The 27,675-nt window shown below is 46.3% G+C and overlaps 1 protein-coding gene across 1 annotated transcript; it reads left to right on the top strand.

Moving 5' to 3' along the window:
* Window positions 1–1,117: 1,117 nt before the first annotated feature.
* HIP1R (huntingtin interacting protein 1 related) lies at window positions 1,118–26,640 on the top strand. The gene is made up of 32 exons (XM_015813635.2): window positions 1,118–1,210; window positions 8,557–8,620; window positions 9,606–9,748; window positions 9,851–9,907; window positions 10,195–10,275; window positions 10,781–10,857; window positions 11,357–11,418; window positions 12,942–13,082; window positions 14,217–14,274; window positions 14,907–14,982; window positions 15,659–15,796; window positions 16,140–16,198; window positions 16,791–16,863; window positions 17,071–17,254; window positions 17,812–17,900; window positions 18,150–18,266; window positions 18,435–18,536; window positions 18,929–19,123; window positions 19,319–19,466; window positions 19,668–19,754; window positions 20,597–20,704; window positions 21,004–21,140; window positions 21,310–21,420; window positions 21,716–21,774; window positions 22,461–22,491; window positions 22,671–22,733; window positions 23,088–23,188; window positions 23,281–23,386; window positions 23,954–24,077; window positions 24,546–24,607; window positions 25,043–25,240; window positions 25,420–26,640. The coding sequence occupies exons 1-32, from the start codon at window positions 1,118–1,120 to the stop codon at window positions 25,462–25,464; spliced, it is 3,189 nt and encodes a 1,062-aa protein (XP_015669121.1). The 3' UTR covers window positions 25,465–26,640.
* The last annotated feature ends 1,035 nt before the right edge of the window (window positions 26,641–27,675 follow it).

Consider the following 27,675-nt stretch of genomic DNA (forward strand, 5'->3'; position numbering starts at 1 on the left):
TCTAGAAATGTTCTGCGCAGATTAATTGCTAGCCTGCTCGGAGGGAGTTCACCGTTATGTATAATTTTATACAACGGGAAGTGTATTTTTGGGGGCTGGCTGTGTTTTCCTACCAGCTATTTATGGTGTGAAGTGAAAGTGTTTGTTTTTATTCGGTGCCTTTCACTGGGGGAGGGAGGTTTCCCTTAGGAAGGCCTGTTTATTGCTGGAGTCTAAGAATGGTACTTGCACCAGCTGTTATTCAGCAGGGGCCTTCAGAAAAGTCAAAATGGTGGCCGGCTCGGCAGGGGGATTCTGGGAGTTGAAGTCTGCTCATCTTAAAGGGCCCAAGTTTGAGAAGCACTGCTCCAAAGGGGAGCCCACCCACAGCCACCACCTCTTTCTGGCAAGCTTAAAGCTGGGGCTCAGCCTGATGGGACAGGTTCCTCCGGGGTTCCAGGACCACCAGCTTCTGCTTTCAGGCTTGCCCCACTTTTTTTCCCCAGGGGAAAAATAAAAAAGCTTTAATAGCCTCCAATTCACTGAAAAAAGTGAACGATGACACTTTTCCACACTTACGGCCACGGCAGCATCCCCGGGGTCAGGTGGTCAGAACTGGCACGCTTGGTCGCAGCCTCCCAGGGGGGTCATGTGATCCCCTTTGGCGGCCTTCTGACAAGCAAAGTCCAGGGGGAAGCCGGATCCCCTTCACAACCGGGGGACGAACTTAACAGGTGCAGCGATTCGCTTAGCGACTGCGGCAAAGGAAGTCGTAAAGCGGGGCAAAACTCCCTGAACGACTGTCTCGCTCAGCAACAGAAAGGCTGCTGGGCTCCGCTGTGGTCGTAACCCGAGGACTGCCCCGGCCAGAAGCCGCAGCGCCGCCAGCCTCCGGGTCGCACCGGCTGCTGCTTCTTCCCCGCCCAGCTGAGTCCCGCGGGGGCGTGGCCCGGGCGGGGTGGGCGGGGGGAGGGCGGCGGCGGATTGGCCGCCCTGGCGGGGGCGCGGCTCCCGGGCGGCTGGCGAGTGGGCGCCGCCGGGGGGCGTGGCCGGGCCGGCGCCACGCCCCCCGGGGCTCCCTGGCAGGCGCGGCGTCTGGCGGGCGCGGAGCGAGGCGGGCTGGAGGGCATCGCGGGCCATGAACACCATCAAGAACGTCCCGGCCCGCGTGCTGAGCCGCCGCGGCGGGCACAGCCTGGAGGCGGAGCGGGAGCAGTTCGACAAGAACCAGGCAAGGATGGGGATGGGATGGGGGGGGGCAGGCAGGCAGGCAGGGTGGGGGTCCCCTGCTTCCTGGGGGGGGGGGCTGTCAGGTTGCAAAGGGGGTGCACGCAGTCATCGTGGGGGAGGAAAGGAGACCCCGCGGTCTGATCAGCGCACCCCCCTCCCATAAAAGGGGGCCTGCCAGATGCATCTGCGCCCCCTCCCCGCCACATTGCAAGAGCCTCCCCCATGCATGCTTGCCTACAGCCGCCCCCCTCCAGAATGCATCCGATTTCTTCCCTGCTAAACCCCCCCCCCCGCATCTTTTGCAGGTTATCCGGGGAGGGGCCGCCTTACTTCAAAGGAAACACCCCCTCCCCTTCTCCACAGCCAGGCTGGGGCTCCTTGCCTAGCTGGAGAGAGCCCGGAAGGAAGGCAAAGCACAGGGCGGGGGGGGCAGGGGGAGGAAGGCAATTAGGATCAATTCGATAAAGCCGCTTTCCCCCCTCCCCAAATGAATGCAGCACCATTGGGGGGGGGTTGCAAAGGGGTCTTGGGTGGCTGGGGAGGGTCGACCCCGAGAAGGGAAGCAGAAGCAAGAAAGAATTTTAAACCTGCCCAGGCTCCCAACATCCCATAAATTACAAGTTAATTATTATTATGAATATTGCGATGATGCCGTTGTTATTTCTGCTTAATTATACTGTCTTAAATTTTACACGGCTGTAAAACTTCTCTGCAATTGCCCCCTTGTCATTCAAGGAATTGTTGCGCCCTTGGGGGGGGGCTGGTTTGCATGGGGGGAGGCTGTAGTTTGGAGGGTGGGGAGGGGGAATTGATCTCTTTTCCAATTTGGGGGGGAAAAAAATACCCCACAGCGGGAAGCACCTCCTTCGCAGCTGGGTGTGAACACCAGTGGAGGCCCCTGTTCAGAAAGGAACTGTTTTTGGTGCTAATTTGTTATCTCTGAATATTTTTCTTTCCAAATGTCTTGGCGATTCGGCCCAACCGCCTGAATGCGCCCCTGACTCAATTAAAATCCACAAATCATTTGATATTTCGGGAAGGGAGGGAGAAATCTCCTTGATTCGGAATTTCAGTGATGCAAAAAAATAAAAAATATGTCTTGCTGTTAAATATGATGATCCGAGGGTGTTCTCCATATATGTGCATCTTGCTCCAATGCACGCAAATTATGTGTCACCCTCGCTGACCGGTGGGAGTGGAGGAATACATTTCCTAGCTTCCAGACAATGCTTTTGTTTTGGAGAGTCCGGTCATTCAACCCTGCTGATTCTACTTCCTGAATATTTTTGATATTTATTGCTGGGGAGAGATTTGCTCTGGAGCAGCCTGAGATGGTTCCTGTTGACCTTTCCAAGTTTATTTACATTTTTTGGGGTGCTATTCCGAAGTGTTTGTATGCATAAATAGCTTCAGCGTGGCTTCCAAAGGATACCTTATAGATGTGTTGAGACTCGGGTGAAGAGGAGAAATGCACTCTGCACATGCTTAAGAGTGGATGCTGTGGCCGTTGTCGACTTCTGGCCAGAACAAGATCTGTGTTTGTTGATTCTCTTGATATTCGGTTTATTCTCTCCATCTGTAGCATTGTTTTTCTCAACCTTGGCAACTTGAAGATGGGTGAACTTCAACTCCCAGAATTCCCTAGCCTAAGGAATTCTGGGAGTTGAAGTCCACCCATCTTCAAACTGCCATGGTTGAGAAAAACACTAATCTATAACATAACTATGTATTTGGGGAAGCAAAAATTTAGCATATTCCTAATTGATGCAATGATTTATGATGTCATATTTTTTCGACTAGTGTTTTTAAAATCTTTTTAATAAGAACTTGTTGCCCCTTAGATTATCATGAACCCATTTTTCATAGCTTGAAGCAAGCAGAGACTACAAAACATTTCTGCCACTATTAAATATTTTCCTTTTTATTTAGGGTTGGTTTAATGGAAATCTCAAGATTGGATTTATTTTTTCTTTTCCTGTTCAACATGGAGACTGGGTTATTTTTCTGGAGTTTTTAACTAGAGCTGTCTTGATTTTTCTCAATGAAGGAGTTAAGAAATCACGTTGAATCAAGTAAAATAATTCTTTACCATGGGCAGAATTCTCTCCATTAGCCAGTTCCCTTGATTTAAAATATAATATTCAATGTCTAAACAGGCCCTTTGAAAGAACTAGGAAGTTCGCCCGATCCTCTTTCACGGCCACACACCTTTGTGCTACTTAGAGCTGACGCCGCCTTGACTTTTTATGTGTGTAAACACAAACATCCAGACGTCCATTTTTAAAATCCATCTTCAAGTGAATTAGGTAACTTCCTTTCTGGTTTCATTCTCGCCCTCTTCCTCAAAAACCTTACATTCCTTCAGACTAACTTACAACAAACCAAACTTTTATTTTTGTTCCTAGTTATTCTAGCAAATCCGGTTTGGCGCATGCCAAGGCTTGGAGTCGTAAAAAAACCCCCAAAATCCATTGGATGTTTGATCAAACAGGCTGTTTGTTAAAATACATAGCCTTGTGTGAAATAACAAACAAACACACACAAGAGAGGGGAGGGGGAGAAAGAGTTTTAATTCTTTGAAGTTGGTTGTTTTTTTTTTCTCGTTTGGTTATGCAAAGGTAGGAAAGTTTTATAACCACTGGTTAAAGTCGAGAGAAAGCTATGAAGGCTCTCAGGGGGTCAACCAAGTGGCTGATATTGGATATTGGGTCAATTGTTGCGGCTTTCTAAAGATCTGTTCTTGGTGCTCACAAACCATGTGATTCTCTTAACGACCGTGGAAAGTAAAGATTCTGGAATCAGGAGCAACTCAATTAAAAACACCTTGCTTAGCCATGGAAATGTTGACCCCCATTGTGAGGGGGTCAAGGTGAGGACTATCTGTGTACATCCATCCATCCATCACGGATTTAGCAGCCTTTAGTCTATGCAGAGCTTCCAGCTGGAGGAGCAGCGAGCTGAAGGAATTCTGTCCGACTCTCACAGCCTCAGTGAGTGCAAACATGGGGTTCATTTGGAAGAAGGGCTGCTTTTTAAAAGTTCCCGTCACGCTGAGTGTCTATTATGGCCATTTGCCAATCCTCTATAGGATCCAAAACCCAAAAGGAGGTTGGCAAGATCCAGATGAACCAGAGGACCAGATTCTTTGGACCCTAGCCCAGCTGCTGGAGATCTACCTGTGGCCATGCAAAGGATCCTTTTTCAGATCACCAGCGAGGAGAAACCTGGCTGGGCTCCCCCCAGGTCTGTTGCAAAAAGTGGTTAATCATTGTGGCTAATGATTAACTTTCAATATTGCCTGCCTGATGCGAGATAGCTGGTGTTATCTTTAGCTAGGAAAGACTTTTTTTTGGAGTCCTTCTTAGCCCTGCCTTGGATTTTTTCCTTCCCTGGATAAAGTGTGATGCAACCTTCCTCCTTCAACAACACACTGCTCACAGCCTTGAGGGCCAGCCAGGACTCAAAAGCCCATCTGCAGCACGTGAAATGGCCTAGAAGGACCTGATGTGGTGTCTTCTCTGGAAGCAGAAGAAAACAAACCATTGAAAGAAGAAGAGAAGCAGAAGGACCCAAAATAAGATGGATTTGGAAGAATATGGAAGCTTTGCATGACGGACATTGAAATGGTGGCCAAGACCATTTGGTAGATGGGTCTGGTCCCAATTGTAGATGTCCTCCAGCGTTGAAGGAGGTCCATGGATGAAGAGAAGGTCCATAATGGAGCAGAAGCTCATCATTTTTCATAGCTAACCACTGAAAGCACATCCCAATAAATCTCCACTTCCATCCTGTGTGGGCTGAAGTAATTCTGGTCCTTATTCTCTGACATAATGGGGCTCCCTACGTGGCTATACACCTCCCCTTCATACTTCTCTCCAGTGCCTGCCAAACATGCTGGTTTGTTCACTTCCCATCTGGGCATCTTTTGACTATTTGGAAATGGAAACTGAGATAAGCTTTGTTCATCGGACATCATTGTCTGTAATTGTAGGTTGAGTCATCTTTAATTGCTCAAATGCGAGCAGCAGCAGCACAGAGGATGTTCAACCTTCTTGGCTGCACCCATCTGGCTCTGTGTGGGAAGACCGACAGCACACCCAGGAATGGCATCCTTACATTCCAGCTCTGCCCATTTTGGGGTGTCATGAAAGGGCTGCCGGCAGTTGGCAGACACGTCTAAATTGGATTGCAACCCTCCTGAGATGTTTTAAGGGTGATTTTGCTCACCCGAGGTCAAATTACAGGCCATACCAAGCTGACACCAAACCCTTGGGCTCATGTTCCTTCTTTTGCTCTTCTGTGGCTAAGAATCAGGTGTCAAAGAGGAAATGAGATCACCGTGACGGAAATAAGATTTTCACAACTAGGAAACCTCTGATGTTGAAACTAGAAATACAAGCTCTGCTTCTAAGGAAGATTCTGAAGGTCTCTCTAGCTTGGTGACTTCATCTCAGCCGTTCCAAACAAATCCTGAGTCAGTTCCTTCTTTCTGCTTCCTGGGTCTGGACACTGGGAAGAAGAAGATGGGTGGTGGGAGAGGGTTGACCTCTGGGAAGCTGGCATGAAAAGCCTATTTGGTAGAAGGTGCTCAGATTTGGAAACGGGATGGCCCAAGAGTGACCGTAGACCAGCAGTCAAGCAGTAAAACTATACTCCAGTCAAGGAACTACCAATTTAGACAAGTAAACAACAGCCTAATCAAGGAACTATCAAGAAAACAACACTCATGCCAATACTAACATGGCAAGCCAGTAGTATATAAACAGAAAGCAAACGCCACTCCTTTCTAGCACGGATGATGTTACCTGGTTGGGTCATGAAACGTCTGCGAGAGAACCACCAAGCTCAGAGAGCACCCCACATGGACTTTAGGGGTGATGGTGGGACAAATCTTTCTCCAAAGAGGTTGTTAATTGGTCTAATGCAAAGAGTTTGTGTGTCTAGAGAATCTGTTCTAGGATGATGATCCTCTATGTTCTTCAAAATGTCCCTCCATCATCTTTTCCCACCGTTTGGGGCTGATGGAGATGGAAGGACAACAGATCTGGATGGCTGTAGGAGAGTTTCTTTCATGTAGGAACTTTCCAAAGTTTCATCTGCAGGGAACACTGTGCTAAGCTGCTGGCACGCTGCCCTGGCTACGACTCAGAGCAAATTCACATTGACCTATTCTCTGCTATCTCGGTCACCTGCTTAAACCTTTATCAGTGGCTCTCCCTCACTACATACAAGAGACTTAAGCTCCTCACTGAATTGACCTGATTTTAATACACACAATATGCTGAAATAGAAACTAGCCATGGCTGAAGTCTACACACCTTGATCCACAATAACAATAATAATAATAGGTGCCTTGGGTGCGGTCCCAAAACATCTGGGGCACCACTTGAACACCATCTTAGTCTGAGGCCTGAAAAAGTAACAGAATAACAGTTAGAAGGGACCTTGGAGGTCTTCTAGTCTAACCCCCTGCTCAGGCAGGAGACCCTGTGCCATTTCAGAGGGGTTTTACTAGGGAAGCTGGATGAGAAAGTTTTTTCCAACTCCCCAGCTCTACTCAAAGCGTTCTTCCGTGCTTTGCGCAATTATCGCCTTCCAGATGCGTTCAGATGATGGAATGCAAAGAATGTTGGTGGTTGCTTACCAGGGTGTGTCACCCACCCACTTGCTACCCTCACACTGGGCTTGGGTCAGTTGCCTTCTTTCACCTTGCCCTGCTTTACGTCAGCCCAGAACAGCTGCCTTCGAAAATACACAACTGGCTGGAACATCTGGTGCGCATCACTCTGCACCTCAGAATTAGGAAGGTCTCTCCCTCATTGTTCCTGGATCCCCCCCACTCGGTTGACATTCCTAGCACTCCAGAAGAAGCGTGAAATATGACCTACTCTTAAGAACGAGGGTCAGATGTCTCCTTCGCATCTGATGAGCAAGGAAAACCTTTTCTTCTCCGACCTCAGCAAGAAATTCTCATTAAGAATTTAGCATCCCAGGCCAAAGGGAAAAGGAAAGCAAACACCAGGGGCTAAATTTATCCCGGTGAGCAGGAAGTCAAGAGTTCTCCTCCTTCTCTTCAGAACCCTTTTTAAGCCATGGCTTCGTGAGATGCTACCAGCAGATCCAAAGTTTTCTCCTTATCTTTGCTCTTTTTTTTTTTCTCAGTCTGGGCCAGGCGGACCTGCTGGATCCATGCTTTTTCTTGAGTGCAAATCACGAATGCAAGGAAATCCATTTTTTTCAGTGCCATTGTAACTTTTGCTCCATGAATGATTTGTGAGTCTAGGACTATCTGTGGATTTTTCTCCGTGAAAGACACACAGAACCTGGGTATTTGGAGAGTTGGGGCTGGGGTCCCCCACCCCACCCGTATTCTATGCTGGGAGTCGGATTCTTGCCAAGAGAGAGCTCTCCATGCAGGTGGGAAGCCAACATTTTCCAGGTTTCTTGAGCATGGAAAGAAAGCTATTTGTTTGGGAGTTTTCTCCGGAGCGAAACTGGAGAAGTGATTTCCCTTCCTCCACACTCCTGTATGTGGAAATGTTTGTTTATAGCTTTTTTGTGCTGCCTTCTAAGGTACAATGGTTTCCACATTCAGGCATACAAAGAGGCAGGAAGGGAGGGGAGAGGGAAAAAATCTCCCTGAGTTGTAAATCAGAAGTCTGTATTGGAGGGAAAAAAATCACTCAAGGAGCCACCGCATAAGCTGGAAGTGTTGCTCGGGCGTTGTGTGTTGCGTTGAGCCAAGGGTTCCCTTTGGGGCGAGAGACCCAGATCTAGCAAGGTGTGCTGGAAATAAATTGCAGATTTGCAGATTGGGGTTTTTTTTGCTGTTATCCTGGAAAAGCTGTGCAGGTTCCAAGCGTCATTCAAAAACGACTTTTTTTTCCGCCCAACTTGCCCGCTTCAGCTGGAAGCCGAGCACTCGTGGAATCTCAATGAACAACTCGACAATGGAGCTCTGTGCGAAAGGAGGTCAGGGCTCCCCTCGAAGGGCTCCGCGGCCTTAACCGGTCACTGGAAGCCGCCAGCCGTCCTAGCCGAGCTCCAGGTTGGCCGGATCAAAAGATGCAGGTTGCATTGAATGTGTGAATGCCTGCAGGACTCTGCGGGAATCCAATCCCGTCCTTTTGGAGATATAGTATATAGGCAGTCCTCCACTTACAGCCGGTTGATTAATTCAGAGTTATGACGGATCAAAGGAAGAGGAAGGCGTGTGGGATATGTCTGAGTTATTTGCGAAGACAATAAAGGCGGGATGCCGGTAAATAAATAAAAGCAAATTTAAAGAAAATGCTGTAAGGAATCCTGGCTTCCTTTCACCTCTGTTGCCTCTGTTTCCCCTGGCAGGCGATAAGCATCAGCAAAGCCATCAACACGTTGGAAGTCCCTGTGAAGGAGAAGCACGCTCGGAGTATCCTTTGAGCATCTCCCTGGCTCGCCTGATGTCCCTGGCCGAGGTTGGGAGGGAGCATCTGGGGGCACTTTTGCAAAATGGTATAAAAACAAGCAAGCAAACACGGGGAGGGAAGGGTTTCTGCCTCCAGCAGGGTAGAGTTTCAGCTTACACCAGGAAATGCAAACAAGGTCAGAAGGTAAATAAAAGCAAACTCAGGTTTTATCCAGCAACTTAAGTACTAGATCAAACTGGCTTCTCTCTCTCTCCCTCTTTCTCTCCATTCATCCATCATCTTTCTCTCTCTGTGTCCATCTCTGTCTATCTACCCATTTTTCTCATCCATCCATCCATCTTCTTTCTCTGTCCATCTCTCTTCATCTATCAACACACACACACACACCTACCTACCTACCTACCCATCCATCATCTTTCTCCATCCATCCATCTGTCTGTCCATCATCCATCCATTATCTTTTTCCATCCAGCCATCCATTCTTTCTCTGCCCATCTCTCTCTCCATCAACTGTCTATATCTGTCTATTATCTATATCTGTCTGTCTGTCTACCTACCTACCTACCTATCATATCATATATCATCTGTCTATCATCTCTCTATGTCTCATCTACCATCTACCTATCTTTCTATATCTATCTCGTCTCTCGGTCTCCTCTATCTAGCACCGTCTTCCAGGACCCCCTTTCATTCTCTCCCTGCATAATATCTCATCCACCTCCCCTTATAACTAGACAGCATTTCCTTTTGAGTTTCCTTCACCCTTTCGATGACAGGCATGGAGAAACAGAGACTATAGGCGTAAGATAAACTATATACCATCTCCTGAAGAAAACATTCAAATTGAAGTTTCAGCTGCCAACAAAATTCCTTGATAAGATAGCCTTTCCTCGCCCAAATTCTTTCTCTGATTCTTTCTGACTGTTGATCTTAGCAAAATGAGGAACGTGTGTCCCAAATTTAATATGAACCTTAACTTGTGCAAAGGGATTATTCTAGGGACCCATCACGAGAAAGGTGCATTTACTTTCTGGTCGTATGCCATTGGTCTCCCCCTGCCCAGCAGTGCCATCCTGAGCTGGAAGTTCTGCCATGTGCTCCACAAGGTCCTCCGAGATGGTCATCCAAACGTAAGTTCCTTGATCTTCCCCCTTGTAGCTATTAACAGCATTTGTGAGAAGCCCAGATCTATGTTCTCCATCTATTTTTCAACGACCCGTTGATTTTTCTAGGTTCTCCAGGATTGTCAGCGATATCGAAGTAACATTCGAGAAACGGGAGATCTTTGGGTAAGTTCCAGATCTGCTTCTGCCTCTTTGAGAACTTTCAGATCTTAAATGGGTTTAGAAGACTAAGCTGAGACCTTTACCCAAATGTAAAGCGGGGCTGGGGGAATTCTGGGAGTTGAAGTCCACAGAGCTTGAAGTTGCAAAGTTGAGAAAAACACAGCATCCTATGAGACTAAGCTAGGACTTCCTTCAGTGCAGGCAAGGAGTTGAAAAACCGCACGGAAATAGATTTCGCCTCTCCAAATATATTTTTGGAATCTGATGCATTTGTGGTTTTCCTTTTCCAGGGCCACCTGCACGACCGTTACGGCCAGTTGGTGAATATTTACACCAAGCTTTTGCTGATCAAAATCTCCTTCCACGTAAAGGTAACTCACCGCAACTGTCATGGGTCCACACAGGTTGCCCAGCATCTGAATTTTGATCACAGGGATACTGTAGTGGTCACAAATGTGAAGAATGGGCATGTCACTTATTTCAGTGCCGCTGTTAATTTTGAACAGTCACTAAACGAGCAGTTGTAAGCCAGGGATTACCTATAGACAGTCCTTTTTCAATGAAGCCCACCAGGCTTGTGAAAAGCAGGATTCTGCCAGGTGACAACTGCTTAATTATAATAATAATAATAAAGTTGGAAGGGACCTTGGAGGTCGTCTAGTCCAACCCCCTGCTCAGGCAGGAAACCTTATACCATTTCAAACAAATAGCTGTCCAGTCTTTTCTTAAAAACTTCCAGTGTTGGAGCATTCACCGCTTCTGGAGGCAGGTTGTTCCACTGGTTAATTGTTCTAACTGTCAGGAAGTTTCTCCTTAGTTCCAGGTTGCTTCTCTTCTTGATTAGTTGACTAATTCTTGCTTTGTTTCCCACTGTAGCATCCACAGTTCCCTCCTAACCTTGAAGTCACTGACGAGGTCCTGGAAAAGGCTGCGGGAACAGATGTGAATAACATGTAAGTGCGTCTCCCATCTCAAGGCTTCCTTGGGTTTTTTTTTCTGAAAGCCCAACAGCTGTTTTTGCTCCTTGATGCCAAGGTAGCATCTCAAGAGCGAAAACATTAACTTCTTCCCCTCCTGGATCGGAATTTTGATCCTTGGGGGGCAGGTTTACGTTTTACTTCCTGGAGTAAAGATTGAGTAAGCCGGTTCTTGAACGAGCCTGGCTTCCCCCATTGACTTTGCTTGACAGAAAGTCACAAAAGGGGATCACATGACCCTGGGACGCTGCAACCGTCATGGGTACATGCCAGTTGCCAAGCGTCCGAATTTCGATCATGTGACCACAGGGATGCTGCCATGGTTGTGTGAAAAACGGTCCTAAGTCCCTTTTTTCGGTGCTGTTGTAATTTTGAAACGGCCACTAAGCGAACCGTTGTAACTCAAGGACTGCCTGTACATGGGAAGGGAAACTGATCGCTGCTCCTGTGCTCTTGGTTTAAAAATTCTCTGCAGCTTCCAGCTCACCGTTGAGATGTTTGACTACATGGATTGCGAACTCAAGTTAGCAGAATCAGGTAAACTGCCCTGAGCTTCGATGCTCTCTCTCTCCTTTCATTTTCTTTTTTTTCCCCCCTCTCGGTGCCATTTTTAAACCCAGGCGGAGACGTGAGCAGCGTTGCCAAGATTTCCTTTTTTTTTTTTTAAACGGGTTGAACAGAAGCTTTGTCTGCAGAAGTTGGCAGGGAGGACGTTCCTTGACAATCGCCCCCTGCTCAGATCTGCCCGTCACACTCTGTGCACAATGTACAAAAACGAAGCTGGTTTGGCTTTTCCGTTAAGGCGGCCCCGCTGCGGTTTTGCAGCCCGGTTGCGATAATTTATCGGCTTGTTCCGCAACCACCTTGCAAGGGCGGGCCCTCCCAGAGTCTTTTATTAGGCAAATAAAATATGTAACCCTGAAACAGACAGAGAGATGTTGGGCAAGGGTGCTGCTGTATAAATCGTGGGGGGTCGTCGGACTGAGGCATTGTGTTTTTTTTTAAAAAAAATCCCGTTAAGCGTCCCTGAATTTTGCATTTCTGCCCCTCGAAGCCAACGTCCTTTGGGTGAAACGGAACCATTGTTGACTTTGGCAAGCCCTTCCTATCCGTCCTGCTCTTTCTGAGCTTCCTTTGTGTGGAGCATCAGATAACGGCAAGGTTTGACGTTGATCGGTGCTCTTTTTTTCCCTTGCCAAGTTCTGTGGCTGTCACGTGACCTTGGCCTGGCCTCCCTGCGGGCACGGAAATGTATGCTCCGAGTTAATGGCAAACCTGTAATAACGTGGGCGGCATCTCGCTTTAAGCCAACCGTGTCGCAGCCTAAGTAAGCAAAGAGGGTTTCTTAGCAATAGAGAAACCGGTCAACGCTTGAATTGGCCAGACGCTCTTCTGTGACGGTTCTGGAACCCGGAATTTTAAAACGTTGTAGAGGTGGTGCCTCTGGCCTAACAGCTGGATCCACAAATCCATCTGCAAACTCTTGGCTGCTGCGTTGCATACTTTCCAGTTGGTGACGGGGGAAATTTTACCTCTGAAAATGGAAATGTGTTTATTTTAAATGATTTTGGAGGAGTGGGAGGGAAGTAGACTAAATGTATAGGTTGCACAAAGGCAGTGAGTGACCTTGGGCCAGACACCCTCTCTTAGCCCAACCCCCCTCACAGGATTATTGTTTTAGGGAAAAGAAGGAGGCAGTATTATAGATGTTTGAGTTATTTATAAAAACAATAAAGGCAGGATTAAAAAAATCTAATCAAGGAATAAATACATAAAATTCATGAGCTTCCGGCGTTGGTGATAATTGTACCTTCCCTCAACCAGTTCGGTTGGACAAGCATTTGTCTGAAATGGCCTAGGCTTTCCTGCTTGAGCAGGGAGCTGGACTAGAAGACCTCCAAGGTCCCTTCCAACTTTTCTGTTAGGTGGGATTGGTGCTTAAGGTGCAAATGGGTGTCCTTGGGTTGTTTGCTTTCGTATCCATACTTGCTAGGGGATTCTGGGAGTTGAAGTCGTAAAGTCGCTGAAGGCGAGAGTTCTCTCTCTTCCTCTGCTTACAGTCTTCAGGCAGCTCAACACCTCTATGGCCATCTCCCAGATGTCGGCCGTTCAGTGCCGGTTGGCTCCCCTCATCCAGGTGATCCAAGATTGCAGCCACCTGTATCATTACACCGTGAAGCTGATGTTCAACCTCCATTCGTGTAAGTGGATCTTCAGAGCACCCCAGTTCTGGCCCTAGCTGCAAGGGAGAACAGCTGTCGCATCCAGGACCCATCTGGGGCCTAAAAGTCCTGGATTCCGACATAGGCAGAAGCAGCAGAAGCTACAGAGAATAGACCATTGTTTGTCAACCTTAGCAACTTTCAGATGGGTGGACTTCAACTCCCAGAATTCCCCAGCCAGCATGGCTGGCTGAGGAATTCTGGGAGTTGAAGTCCACCCATCTGAAAGTTGCTAAGGTTGACAAACAATGGAATAAACTCTCCAAATTATCCTAGCCAAAATTAAAGCACAAAAATCTGCAACAGTTCGGGACATGTTCCGACAATCTTTTCTGCTCCTATCCTGCTTCTCTGCCTCTCCCCACTCAGCGTCTGGTCACGTGGAAATTGATCTGAATTGACTAACAAACTGGTAGGGCGCTCTAGAAAACATCTGCTGGGCTTTTGAGTCTGCCAAAGATTTAACACTTCCAGGGATGTCCGGTCCGTTTGCTGCAGATTCAGCAAAAGTCAGCCGGTTTTGCAGACTGCTCGGTGCAAGAGGAGAAATTACGATAAGTTGGAGAAGAAACTGGATTAGGGATTCAAGCTTCTCCTCTGTGTATCTGGCACCTCCCAGGATCCTTTGCAGAGCGAGCAGGAATTCCTGGCTGGGTGGGAAGGGTGCCTCGGAGGCAGGAAAGTTTGCAAAGAACAAGGTTTGCAATCACAACACAGGCGCCCGTTGAAAAACAATCCAGGCAGTGCCAGCCAGGGACCCCTGAGGGGACATTCCTGCTCCTGAGTCAACTGCTTGCAGCTCTTCCGTGGAGGAGGCAGCGCAGGATTTAAACTGATGCCTCCTTTCAAAGGATTTACTTAAGCTGGAGGGGTTTTGCTCAGACACCCCGTCTCTCATTGACGCCTCCTGAAATGCAGCTAATGGACAGAGAGGGCGACTTGAGAACGTCAATCTCCTTTGAGCATCCCGAAACCCCAGTTTTTAAAATCGGCCTGGATTTCTTATTATTTACAAAGAGTTGTTTGCTTCCCTCCCCCCCATCTCTGATTAAAAATGGCCCTGGGAAACCGCTTGAGGTCCATTCCTGTCCTTTTTGATTCTCGCTTGCTCAGGTTTGCCAGCCGACACGTTGCAAGGTCACCGAGACAGGTTCCACGAACAGTTTCGCAGGTAACGGAAAAAAAAACCCCTCCGTGTAATTTGTGGCTGCCAGGTGTGAACTCCCAAAACCTCCCAAGTGCTGTGTTAGGTATTCCCTAGCGTTTAATCGAATCGTGTCCTGGTTTTTTTTAAAAAATAATAATAACAGAAATATACTGCAAGAATATTGTGCGAATTGGGTTCCTTAAGAATCCTGTCTTAAAAAGACAGCCCATTGTATAACATGCAGAGTTAAAAAAATAAAATAAAAAGCAAATACAGCAACAGCAACATGAAGAATAGCCAGGAACGGTTTACCAATCCAGATTCCTGAGATCATGAGGCCTAGAAACTTGGCTGGTTTTATGAAACGCTGCACTGTGGATTAAATCGGGATTCAAGGAGAGAGGATGAATGTTGGTTACAATCAGGATAGATTTGTGGGTTGGGTTAACCTCTAAAGAACAGCACAGTAAGGACAGGATCAACAGGATCTAACTTTGCTAGATTCCTTATTTTTCAATTCACTTTTCTGCTCTGTTCCTTTAGGAAGAACAGACGCTTGTAAATAAAATACTTAACTGCATCCAGTAGTAAGCATGGTCGATTTCTTGGGAACATCTTACCCTCCTTTGACCCTCCTGGTGTTTTCTCCTTGTTAGCCTCAAGAACTTTTTCAAAAGAGCCTCGGACATGCTGTATTTCAAGCGTCTCATCCAGATTCCACGGCTGCCTGAGGTATCCTTTATTTTTCCTGCAAGAAAGAGGGCCAAACGCCTTTAATATGACTGTATCCCTGCCTGCAGGCATGCACGTGTGAAAGAAAACCCAAGCAAGGAGGTGTGAGGGAGGAAGCCTGCCAGTTTTCTTCACACAGGGTTGTCTGAACGGGGAGCCAATCCCGATACATTGATGATCAGTGGGGAAGGATATTCGGATGGATCTGATTTCCTTCCGAATGAAGGCGAATATACAGGTCTCAGGATAATGTTGCAGGATCCAATCTGGGTCGGTCACCAGGACCTGATGTTTTGTCTTCCGAGCTTTCAGACTCATGCTGGAGCCCATTTTCAGGGAATTTCTCTCTAGGTGTGTGTGTGTGTGTGTGCTTTGGGCTATTTTGTGTGTGGTATTTATGCGATGCCTGCTGTCCGCGGCTTTTTAGATGTAGATTGGGATATTGATGGCTTTTCCTTGTGTTGCCAATCCCTCGCCTCCTAAGTACTCGATAAGCTGGTGGTAAATCAGCACGCCCGTTAACTGACGAGGGACCCATTTCCCAGGCTTCAGATATTTCCCTGGCTGTTTTTGTACCCGCTCGTCCAACAATCTTAGTAGCTGCAAAAGTCAATGCATGTCCTTGTTCATTGCAGTTTGAGATTGCCAATGAATGTGGGTCTCCTTCCTCCCACAGAACCCCCCAAATTTCCTGAGGGCGTCCGCCCTGGCTGAACATGTCAAGCCGGTGGTGGTAATTCCAGAAGAAGCCCCCGAAGACGAGGAGGCGGAAAACCTGATTGAGATCAGCTCAGCTCCATCCGTAGAGCAGCAGGTGAGATGCAGGTGCTCAGTCGGACCATTCGGAAGTGGGCGACTGGTGCAAACTCTCCCCTTCCAGTTGGGGCTCAGCCCCATGGTTTTTCCATTTCCTCAGCTTTGGAGGGCATAACATGCTTCTGAGCATGGGCAAAATACCACAGCTACCTGCTTGCTCACAACAGCTAGAGCTCTCCGTAATTTTGTTTTTGTTTTTTTTTACAAAAATCTGCACATTTGCAATTCGTCAAATTTGGCAGCTTGTTGTTTTATTTCTTTATTGGGGACAGTTTCTTGAATCGAACAACTTTTAAGATGGGTGGGCTTTAACTCCCAGAATTTTTCTTTTCTTTTTGTAGAATGTGCCAGATATATTTGAGCAGACTTTCGGGCCGCCCAACGGACTAAAAGATGACAGGTATTTTATCAGCAAAACCTCGGTCACCTTTTAGTTAATAAAAACAACAACCCTTAAGCTATCTAGTGCTTGGGATTCCCAAAGTAAAAATAATTTTAATAAAAGTGTGGTTTTGGATGGTTGGTGACAGAAGAAACCCAGGAGAAAGGTAGAATATGTATATGTCTTTAACAATCTTTTAAGGCAGTGTTTCTCAACCTTGACAATTTTAAGGCATGTGGACTTCAACTCCCAGAATTCCACAGCCAGCATTGCTGGCTGTGGAATTCTGGGAGTTGAAGTCCACATGCCTTAAAATTGTCAAGGTTGAGAAACACTGTTTTAAGGTGATATTATACATGATAATGGCCAGCTTCATTCCTTTGACAGTCAAAAGGTACTCTTTAGAGACAGGAGGGAGTATGACTTAATGGAATTGCAGGATTTATAAATATACCAAAGAATCTTTAGTGAAAAACACTGGAAATCTAAGCAGGAATACCTGGCTATCTGATGGGGAAGTAGGGGAAAAGAAAGACCAACTTGAAAAACCCAAAGCAGCAGATCGGTTTTGCGTACCGCTAATGCAATGTGTTGTTCTTTTAATCTTCAGAGATCTGCAAATCGAAAATCTGAAGAAAGAAATTGAACTGCTTCAGACAGAACTAGAGAAGATTAAGCTGGAGGTCAGTCTGGGCTCAACTGTCATCCTAAGTCAAGGACTACTGCACTTCTCGGTCACTAGAAAGTCCCCATATCTGTTGAAGTATTTCTTGAAAGGACAGTTCTTTGGAGTTGTTTGACTGAAGGAACTCGGGAGGAAGGTGGAATGTGACTTTGGTGTTTCTGGGGAAGGGGTGGCTTGTTTACAGCTACCTGTTTTCTCTCTCCAGGCTCAAAGGTACATCACCCAGCTGAAGGCTCAGGTGAACAGTCTGGATGCCGAGGTGGAAGACCAGAGGAAGCAGAAGCAGAAAGCCTTGGTGGACAACGAACAGCTCCGGGATGAACTGGAGAAGCTGCAGAAAGCAAAATTTGAAGGAGATAAGAACCATGGACTCTACTTGGAAGCAGAAAGTAGGTGGGGGTGCCAGGGAGGGAGAGAGGGAGGGAGGGAGGGAGGGGAAGGGACCCTGCTTGATCATTTAGCTCTGCTCAGAATGGCCAAGGAGTAATCAATAAATCTAGAGAACGTCCCAGCACACAAATATTCTCAGTTCTGATTGGTAAGCAGTGTCCCCAAGTTTGAGAATGTCCGCTGGCTTGTTGCAATGATCAGTTGGATTATATGATCCATCAAGTTGTTGTCAGCTGTTAGCAACCACCAAGGTAGATGTTCTCCACGACAATCAGTCTTTAACTTTCAAGACTTTCAATGATTCACCACTGAATCAACACAGTGAGTCCATCCTTCTTGCTGTTGGTTATCCTCTTCTTCTCTTTTCTTCCCCCTTTCTCAACATCAGAGCTTTCTCCAGAGAGCTGGGACTTCATATCATGTGTCCAAAGTGGGAGAACTTGAGCCTGGTCATTTGTGCCTTGACTGAGAAGCCTGGGTGTCAGAGGGCTCCTTCAAATGATTTATCATGGTTTAATAGACCAAAGTAATGTGCCAGTATTCCTCTCTTTGGCAGAGAAAGCCAGCACCACCGAAATCCGCTATACCAAGCTGAAGGAGAAGCACAACGAGTTAATCAACACTCACGCGGAGCTTTTGAGAAAGGTAATGGTGCCCATGTTGAGGGGGGACACCTCTGTGGTCATAGTTAAATGTCTCCCTCACTCAGTGAGTTTTCTTCCAAGACTATAAAGTAAAAGTAAGAGGAAACCATGATTTGTCTCTTATGAGGTCCTTTCCCCAATATTATAAACCAAGGGTAAGAGGACACCATGATTTGTTTCTTGCTTGGCCAGATTCCTTTTTCTTCTCAATCCTTTCTTCAACTCTGAATCTTTCCCCCCCTCCCCCCAGAACGCAGATACTGCCAAGCAGCTGACCGTCACCCAACAGAGCCAGGAAGAGGTGGCCCGGGTCAAGGAACAGCTGGCTTTCCAGATGGAGCAAGTCAAGCGAGAGTCAGAAATGAAGGTAGGTTACTGTTGGGATGGGACACTTTGGGTCAAAGTCATCTTCTTCTTCTTTGGACAAGGCTGCAACTCCTTCTCTTTAAAGTCTGAATGCAGAACTGGTCTTGGAACATAATTTTGGCCCCTTGGAAACCCCGTAATAGGTTTTGTCTCTTGGGTTTTCCTGCAGTTAGAAGATCAGATACTTCAGGTGGAACAGATGAAGACAGAGCTGGACTCCAAAGCAGACGAACTGACTCAGCTCCAGCAGTCGCTCAGCCATTCTAAGCAGGTATTCGGCCTAAGGAGGAGATTGTATGGACAGGAGGGTCCTATTTTCTGCAGCCCTGTCTGAATTTTGAGATACTTTTTTTACATGTCTTCGCTTGTTTATAGTTTTCTAGCTTCGGATGCTGTCTTCAACACACGTGTGGCCTAGAATAGCTAGACTAAAACCTTGAAATGCATAGAAGTGAGTTGAAAGAAAGGCAAGCCTGTTGTAGAGACCAAGGACCCATTTCCGTAAACGTTCATCTTAAATCTGCGTTTGTGAGGTCCTACTTAGTTTGCTCTCAGGATGGAACAGAGGAAAGACCTTCTCCACGTAAATAATGTGAAGAGAGGGTGTGAGAACTCTTCAAGCAAGGAACCAGCGTGTGGAACTCTTTCCCGTGTGATCTGCAGGTTGGTTCGGACCTCAACAGCCAGTTGGACGCCCTTCAAGCCGAAAAGGAGGCCCTGAGGAAATCGGTCAACGAGAAGGAATGTGAGCTCATCTCAACTAAGGGCCTGATTCAAGAGAAGGAGCTGCTGTTGAGCCAGGAAGCCGAGAAGAGGACGAAGGAAGTGCAGGAACTCCAGGAAAAGTTGGTAGAAAAAGTACGGAGGAGAAACATTGAACTTGGGGGTGGGATTCCCTCTCCCACATCATTGGGGAAGGCGAGAGGGAGTCAGCCCGGGATGGAAGGAGGGGACCAGCACGTCCTCCTGACTTTCCTTGGACTCATATCCAAATACCTGGTCGTGTAATGTGTAAACATACTTGCTCATCCATGTTTTGGGTCCGTCCCACAGAGAAGTCACGAACAGAACCTGCAGCAGAAGCTCTTGGACGACCAGTTCCGAATCTTGCAAGGGACAATCAAGGAAGCCGAGAGCATCATCCAGGATGCCGTGGCCAAGTTGGACGACCCCCTGCATATCCGGTGCACCAGTTCTCCAGGTGGGTCCTGAATCCTTGCTTGAAGAACTTAAACCCTTAAAAAAAAAAGAGAGAGAGAGAGAGAGAGAGAGAGAGAGAGAGAATAAGGTGTTTCATTTCCTTCCAAATCTAGCCTCAGGCTGCCTTGAGTCAGAACCAGGGACATGCAGGTTTTCGTCTCCTCCCAAACCACATTCTTTGTCCTTAATTTCTTCTTTGCAGATTATCTCGTCAGCCGCACCCAGGCAGCTCTGGAATCGGTGAATGCCCTGGAGAAGGGACACAAGCATTATCTAGGCAACATGGCCGGTAAGACGTGTTGAGTTTTCTCCCCGGTTTCCTTACCTCGAGCTTTGAGATTGGAAGCTTTGCAGATATTGCAAGCAAGCAAAAAGAGTTCTCAAACTCATGTTTTCCTCCTTTTTTGGGGGGGGGAGTTCTTCTTCCTAGTTCCTCAAACTATGGAGCTAGTCAGTTGATAAGACACAGCATGTGAGGATGTGTAGCTAAAGCTTCAGACCAGGTTTAAAGTGAGGACCATGGTTTCTTGTACAAAGAAATCCCTACCAATTCAGGAACCAGGAACTTAAATATAAGCTGGGCTTAGATCATCTGAGGAAGTCCTACATGAAGTCACCAGGAGGTTCACTCATGGGGAGGGATGGGGACAAAGCTGGGACTAGCATCTTCTCAGTGGCATCAAGTCTTATGAAATTCTCTCCAAATAGATTTTCATTCTGTCTTCTGTCCAAAAACAGTTTGATGGTGTAGCTGTTTGTGGCACAGCAAACACTCTAAAACTAGCAGTTTTTAAACATGGCCAATGTCCCTTTTGTGTTTAGTTTTCATTTGTGCACCTTTTGATTTAAGCACTGTTGGTTTGGGTTGGGTTAAAGCAGTGTTTTCTCAACTTTAGCCGCTTTAAGATGGGCGGACTTCAACTCCCAGAATTCTATGCTGGCTGGGAATTCTGGGAGTTGAAGTCCACCCATCTTAAAGTGGCTAAGGGGGCCAAACACTGCCATAAAGGAAGGGCAACAGGAGGACAACCAACTCCAGAGAAAGTTGGTCTCCATCTTCCTTGAATGCAACACACTTTTGGAGTCATCTACCTCCTCACCATCCCTCTCCATTCTTGTTCTTTGTCTCAGATGCCTCTGGACTGGTTGCTGCGTTGGCTCAGTTTGCCCATCTCACGGCAGACGCCATCGTGAACGGCAGCGCCACATCCCATCTTGCTCCGACGGATCACGCTGACAGTGAGTAGGGCGTGGAAAAGGCTTCACCCCACCCCCACCCTGATAAGATAGAAGACTGGAAACATCAACCTCCGTGGTGCCTAAAGTGATCCAATCCACAAGATATATTAGCTGTGTTCCTCAGATCTTTGGTCTGATATGATTTTTGATCCTTGTATTAAGGGCCAAGCCCTCCTAGGGTCTTCCAAAGATGTAACTTCCTTCAAAAGGTTGACTGACTTCCCTGTCTATGTTTTTAAAGCTTCCTGAAATGGCCTCAGTGTTGGAACCAACTAAATCTTGGTTTTTCCCTGGTCCAGAATTGACAGAATCCTGCAGAGACTGTGGGCAACACAGCCTGGACTACCTGAACAAACTCAAAGATAAACAGTCTCTCCGAGAAGCAGATGCTGCAGACCTGAGGACAACTCTGCAGAGGCTATTCCAGCTAGGACAGGTGAAGAGAGAATGGAAGCCCACCAGGAGAAGTTCTCCATGAGGAATGTTGGGCGCCAGTGACTTCGTTGCTTGCTTTTCACCATTGACTAAACTCTTGAAGCTTTCTTAGACCAGAGTTCTCCTCAGAAGCCTCAATCAATTTTTCTTTTCTTCTTTGGGGGGGTTAGGAACTGAGACCCAAAAGTTTGGACATCCGGGAAGAAGAACTGGGTGACTTGGTTGACAAAGAGATGGCCACCACTTCTGCAGCAGTTGAAGATGCAGTCAGAAGAATAGAGGTGGGGCTAACTTGACCGGTGTACTGTTTGTATCACTCCTTGATTTAAAGAGTTTAAAAGGGATTGGACATATTGGTTTGTGCAAGTTAAGCTCTAGCATGGTTTAACTTTGGTGTTTGTTGTGGGAACGCAATCATTTGCAGATTCTGATAGCAGCATCTACACCTGATTATGTGGTGCCAAGAAGCATCCCCCAGCCTTGCAGTGATCCAACTTGGTCCTCCTTAGCTGGAGATGAACCACTTTGGATCTATTGGCTGGCCAAACTCACCTTCTGTCTTCCGTTTCTCTACAGGAAATGATGAATCAAGCCAGAGTAAAAAGCTCTGGAGTGAAACTAGAAGTTAACGAAAGGTAAGCTGGTGGCAGGGATGAATTTAACACAACTAAAAACCCAGGGTGTAATTTTCCAGGAGGTTTGCATGCTGAATCTGAAACCACCAGATTCTGTCTTAAAGTCTCAGATTAAGACAGATTTGAAGTCACCAGAGCCAGGAAAGTCCTTAATGGAAACTTCTGGAGAAGATGGGCCCAGACCCATTTCTTGCTAAAAGAGAAGTACCCTAGCTACTATACTTAATACATTCTCTAAAATGTTTATAATAAGCTCATATTTCAAATTCCTACAAACCCTACCTCGTGAAGGCCTGTTGGGGGTAACCGATCCATTCATCTGCTTACAACGTGATTATTTTGAGGTGAAACCCTCACCCTTCTCATCTGTTGCTTCAATGGGTGACTTTGTACATAACATTGTCATTTCAAGATGCGTAGACTTCCATTCTGGGAGATAAAGTCCACACGTCATAAAATCCCTAAAGTTTACCAATGCTGCTTTGGAGAAACCCCAACAGATTTAAAAATATTTTCATTTGAGTGTGCACAGATGCGGTTGCTTTACTATCTTTGCAAGTGATGAGTGTTCGACATCCTTTAGTGGGGGTCAGATTTTGCGTTGTGACTTGGCTTACAAAAAGAATGACTTCCAAACGCGTAGGCTTCATCGTTCTAACAGTGTTGTCTTAATTTGTTCCCCACAGAATCCTGAATTCCTGCACAGATTTAATGAAGGTGAGTGACCGCAATCATTAAAAATACTTCCATTTGGGATACATGGCAAGAAATTTCCTTGCTGCCTACTTTTGGTCAGACCTGTGGATAGCTGGAAACCCAGCTATCCACAGGTCTGACCATGATAGAAATTGCTCAGAATTCAACGAAATTCTTCTGCTTTTTTTGTCTGCTTTCAGGCTATCCGGCAGCTTGTATTGACCTCCACATATTTGCAGAAGGAGATTGTGGAAGGCGGAAGGGTGAGGAGACCATTTTTTGTTGCTGTTATTTTTAAAAAAATTAAAGAATGGAGAAAATTAAATATTTGGGGAAAGACTGTGGATTGACTTTATCAGCTGCTGGAGTCGGTCTCTCTCTGCCATTTTTCATTACACTTTTTTGCTTGATTGTGACATTTCAAGCAGACTCCTTCCCTCCTCCTTGGGATCCTAGAAAATCCATTATTGTAGCTATTGTAAATTTGAGATAGATTAGAGCTTGTTGAGACTCATGTCTTTTAAATTCCCACCATGGATCCTTTTCTCCGGATTTATTTTGCTCTTGCGAGTCCGTACAACGCAATCATAAAATACATTTCTTCTCTTCAACGCTAGGGGGCAGCAACACCCCAGGAATTTTACGCCAAGAACTCCTGTTGGACGGAAGGGCTGATCTCGGCATCCAAAGCTGTGGGATGGGGAGCAACTCAGCTCGTGTAGGTATCTGGATCGCCTCTCGGCTTTCTTTCCCTGCCTGGCTTGTTTCCTCTGACACAGCTTACATGCATTTTTCCTTTTTTCGCATCAGAGAATCTGCTGATAAAGTCGTCTTGCACACCGGCAAGTACGAGGAGCTGATTGTCTGTTCGCACGAGATTGCAGCTAGCACAGCTCAGCTCGTAGCCGCCTCCAAGGTAAAGTGGTCCTCAAAGAGAAACAGCTGCAACCTCTGGATTGTTTCTTTGTTGTGAAGTTTCTGTTGTTGGAAGGGATCCGAAGCACATATTATTCTTCCCAAAGCATTAAAAGGGAGTTATTAAGAAAATGCATAGGGCTGCCCAACTCATTGTCAGCGACTCTGAGCAGCTTACAGAGATAAAAACCTAATACAAAACAATAAAAAGCGATAACTCCCTATGTCCCTGGTGACAACGGTTGATCAAATAAGCCACTTGATGGGCTCCAGCCCACTCTGGGGTCCCTAGGCCCATTGGCAAAACCAGGTCTTCAGGACCTCCCGAAAGAGTGTCAAAGTGGGAGCCAATCTTATCTCTGCAGGGATGATGTTCCGTAGGGCAGGAGCCACCACTGAGAAGGCCCTGTGTGGTCCCACTAGAATAGATGGACCTCCCCTTAGAGGGGGGATCCATAGCATTCCTAGCCTCCCTGTTCTGGTGGGTGAGGTCGATGTAACCAGAAGAAGACAGTCCTTCAAATAAATTATTGAGGTTTTGGGTGGGGTGTTTGGTTTTGGATGCCAGGTCAAAGCGGAGAAGCACAGCAGGAACCTCAGCAAACTCCAGGAATGCTCGCGTACCGTCAACGAGATGGCAGCTAATGTCATGGCGTCTACCAAGTCCGGTCAAGAGCAGGTAGAAGAGAAAGGTGAGACTTGGTGGGTTGGCAGGTTTCCCATCTGTACTTCAATTTGGCTGATTGGCAGTGTTTCCAGTCTGGGCAACCTCATTGGCTGGAGCAGGAAATCCTGGGCTCTATTTTGGTTGTTAAGTGAGGACTAACTGAGACTTAAATTGTGGTTTTATTTAGGGTGTGTTAGACAAAATTCTGTAAGGCTGGATCTGTGAGGATCACAGCTTTATTTTCAAGAAGGAAATAGAAATTCCTGGCCTGCAGGCTTGGTCCATGATTTTGTAGAGCAAATGGCCTGGAGATATTGTTGGAGAGAGACATGGTGAGGTTTTATTTAGACAAAAGTTGGGGGTGAAGAATTGTGGAATGTCCAAAATTGCAGAATAGGGCAAGCTTTCCATTTCTGCTACGACTGCAGAACATCTGGAGAGATTTGGTCATGATCACATCTGAAATGAACATCTTCTTTGCTCTTCCAACCAGACACCATGGACTTCTCCGGGATGTCCTTGATCAAACTCAAGAAAGAGGAGATGGAGACCCAGGTAGGTATCGTGCGAATGTGGAATTTCTTAATAGAAGTATTGGAATTTAATTTCATTTTTGAAGAAGCACATCCCTAAAAGGAAGGTTTGGCTAAAGCAGTGATGTTGAGTTTCTCAAGGCTGTTCAGTTCTCTGAGTAGAGATGAGAACTTCTGAATGTAGCACCTCTCCGCAAAGGTGGTGGTCCAAGAAGACTTCCACCAGCATAACCCTTTCTGATAACAACCCAACTGCAGATTCTTGTGTTAACCGTAGCACAAGGTTGGGGTTCTCTCTAGGACAGGGTTGGCCAACTTTAAGACCTGTGGACGTCAATGCCCAGAAATCTGGGAGTTGAAGTCCACAGGTCTTAAAGTTGGCCAAGGATGGACACCTAAAGTTGGCCTAGGAGAACAAGTGGTGGATATCAGACCAAGAAGATCCTATCTTTTGCAGGTGAAGGTTCTAGAATTGGAAAAGACACTGGAAAACGAGAGGCTGCGTCTTGGGGAGCTGAGGCGGCAGCATTATGCCTTGGCTGGTCTTTACACCGAGAACGTGGATGGAAAGAAGCCCACGATCGCTCGTAAGCCAGCATCCTTGCAGAGGCCTGCCATGGCACAGAAACCAGGTCCAAGCAAGTCGGACTGTGAGGTGAGCATAGGGAGGGGCCCCTTAACCCCACCTTTAGCATGGGCAGAAGGGAGGGACTATATCAGACCAGCCATAATTCTGGGCCTTTTCTCCCTGGAATTTGGTTTCCCCCCCCCCCAATGATAGCTTTTTGCAAAAAATTGTGGGTTGTTTTTTTTTTTGCTACTTCTCTTTTTCAGTTGGCACAGGATGGCATCTACCAAGCCCACGTGGTTAACTTCTAGGGCAAAGCCAGCCAGCAGCTGAGCAGAGTAGAAGCCAGGGCCAGGAAAACTGGGGGTCCAGCTTCTAATTCTGCCCACCCTTGAGGAATTCAGTTCTTGGATCTGCTGGTTTTTCACCGGTACCCTCAAAACATCATAGGTTTTTGATGGAGGACTAAGATGTCAGCACCCTTCAGTCTTTGTACGGCATTGAGACATTCCGAACCCTTTAAACATCTGTGTTTTAAACAGATACCAACTGGATCACCCTTGCCTTCCAGCACCAATTCTGAAAGGTCTCTTCTGCCCACTGCCATCTAGGAGAAGGCAGATCCCATACAGGAAAAGGAATTAAGTGCTCGCTGATAATTATTTATAAGCAATAGGAATCATTTGGGAAATTTCGAGTAAATATTGGTGTATCTATTATTCTACCAAGATGTTTTAAAAAGAAATGTGAATTTCTGTGGCTACTGTCGTCGGTTGTCTAGATGGTCCTTTGTAGTATTTTATGCTGAGATCTGAAGCATATAAAAAGGGAGGGGGATGGAATTAGAGATTGCATAGTACATATTTAAGGACTGAATTTATACAGAGGAGGAAAAAAAACAAACCCTCAGTGGTTTTCAAATCCCTTCAGCCAGTGCTTCCCAAACCTGGGTGAAATTACCCCAAATTAGCTAAAAGTAGTTTTGTTTTCTTTGGGTAACGACACACATTCCCCATCACAACAGGGAGATTTAAATTGAGTTAAAAGGTTGCCCAGTGGGCTTAAAAGTCTCCCAAAGTATTCCTGACAAAATGAAAATCAAGGAAATGACCAATTGGTTGAAATGACCAATATCGGTCTGTATTCTTTTTTATAATACAGGTAGTTCTCGGGTTTGTGCCCAATCGTTCAGCCACCGTCCCAAGTTACGACGGAGCTAAAGGAAGGGAACGAATTTGCATAAGATTTTCTGATAAGCGGTTTTTTTGGGGGGGGAAGGGGTAATGAAGGAAAAAGGTTGGGAAGCACTGCCTTAAACTCTCGCTTAGGAATACCGTGCAAAAAAGAAAGCCACCCCACTTATTTCAGTAACTGAAATTTAGAGGGGGGGGGCTTCTTTGCAAAGGAAAGAGACTCAGATATGGGAACTGTTCTTAACCAAATCTTTACAATTAAAACATTTTCGCTTATTAAAATGATTTAGCTGAAACTGGACTGTGTCATTTTTTTTGGGGGGGGGGTGTCATTGTCTGGGCATGAAAGTTTTGTTTATTAATTCACTCTTATTTAGTCTGCTGCCAGTGCTCGAAAAAGCTTCCAAGGCACGGGTGTGGGTTCAAACTGGGGTCCTCTCCTCCTAATGGGATCACCCTGATGACTGTTATTAAGCAACTGGCTAGGGGTCCTTCGTTCTGAGTTTGTTTTCTTGCAGACTAGGTAGCATCATCAGTGCTGCAAGCAAACGCCACTCCCTTTTGCCACTGATGATGTTACCTAGTTGGGTCATGAAACGTCTGCAAGAAAGCCACCAGGCACACAGACCATCAAGAACTCCTCATTTCAACCCTGAGCTACAAAAATTCTCCTTTATTGCCAACTGGCTGACTGGGGTTGCAGATGGGGTAGGATTGTCTTCTCAGCATAGGAAGCAAAGCAAGTTTTCTCCTGGGACCTAAATAGCCATTATCTCTTTCTTCCAGCTGTACCGGTTACCAAAGGATTTTATAGCTAGAAAATAAAGCAGCTTCTGACTCTTTTCATTTCTGTTCAGATGGCCAAGCAAGAATCTGATTTACGGGGCTAAATTCTGGATAGAAAGAAGTTCTGTTTGTTTTCTCACATCTAATTTTTTTTTTACCCATTGATCATCTTTATTAACCCATTGACCACCTTGACTGTGCAATGTTAGAAAATATCAGATGATTGCTATTTGATATAGGCCCGCTAAGATGTTTCGTTAAGCAGTGTTTCTCAACCTTAACAATTTTAAGGCATGTGGACTTCAACTCCCAGAATTCCACAGCCAGCATTGCTGCCTGTGGAATTCTGGGAGTTGAAGTCCACATGCCTTAAAATTGTCAAGGTTGAGAAACACTGCGTTAGTGTATAGAATGGCCATCTGAATTTCTAGCCTTGAAATCCAATTAAGCGTTGTTTTGCTCCATTTTCTTACAAAATCAGGCCAGCCCAAAAGCAGCACAATTACATAAGCTGGCTACCGTTCTCTGATGGTTGAAATCAGA

This window comes from Protobothrops mucrosquamatus, unplaced genomic scaffold (assembly GCF_001527695.2).
Source record: "Protobothrops mucrosquamatus isolate PMUCROS unplaced genomic scaffold, P.Mucros_1.0 scaffold180, whole genome shotgun sequence".
In the NCBI taxonomy this organism is placed as follows: domain Eukaryota; kingdom Metazoa; phylum Chordata; class Lepidosauria; order Squamata; family Viperidae; genus Protobothrops; species Protobothrops mucrosquamatus.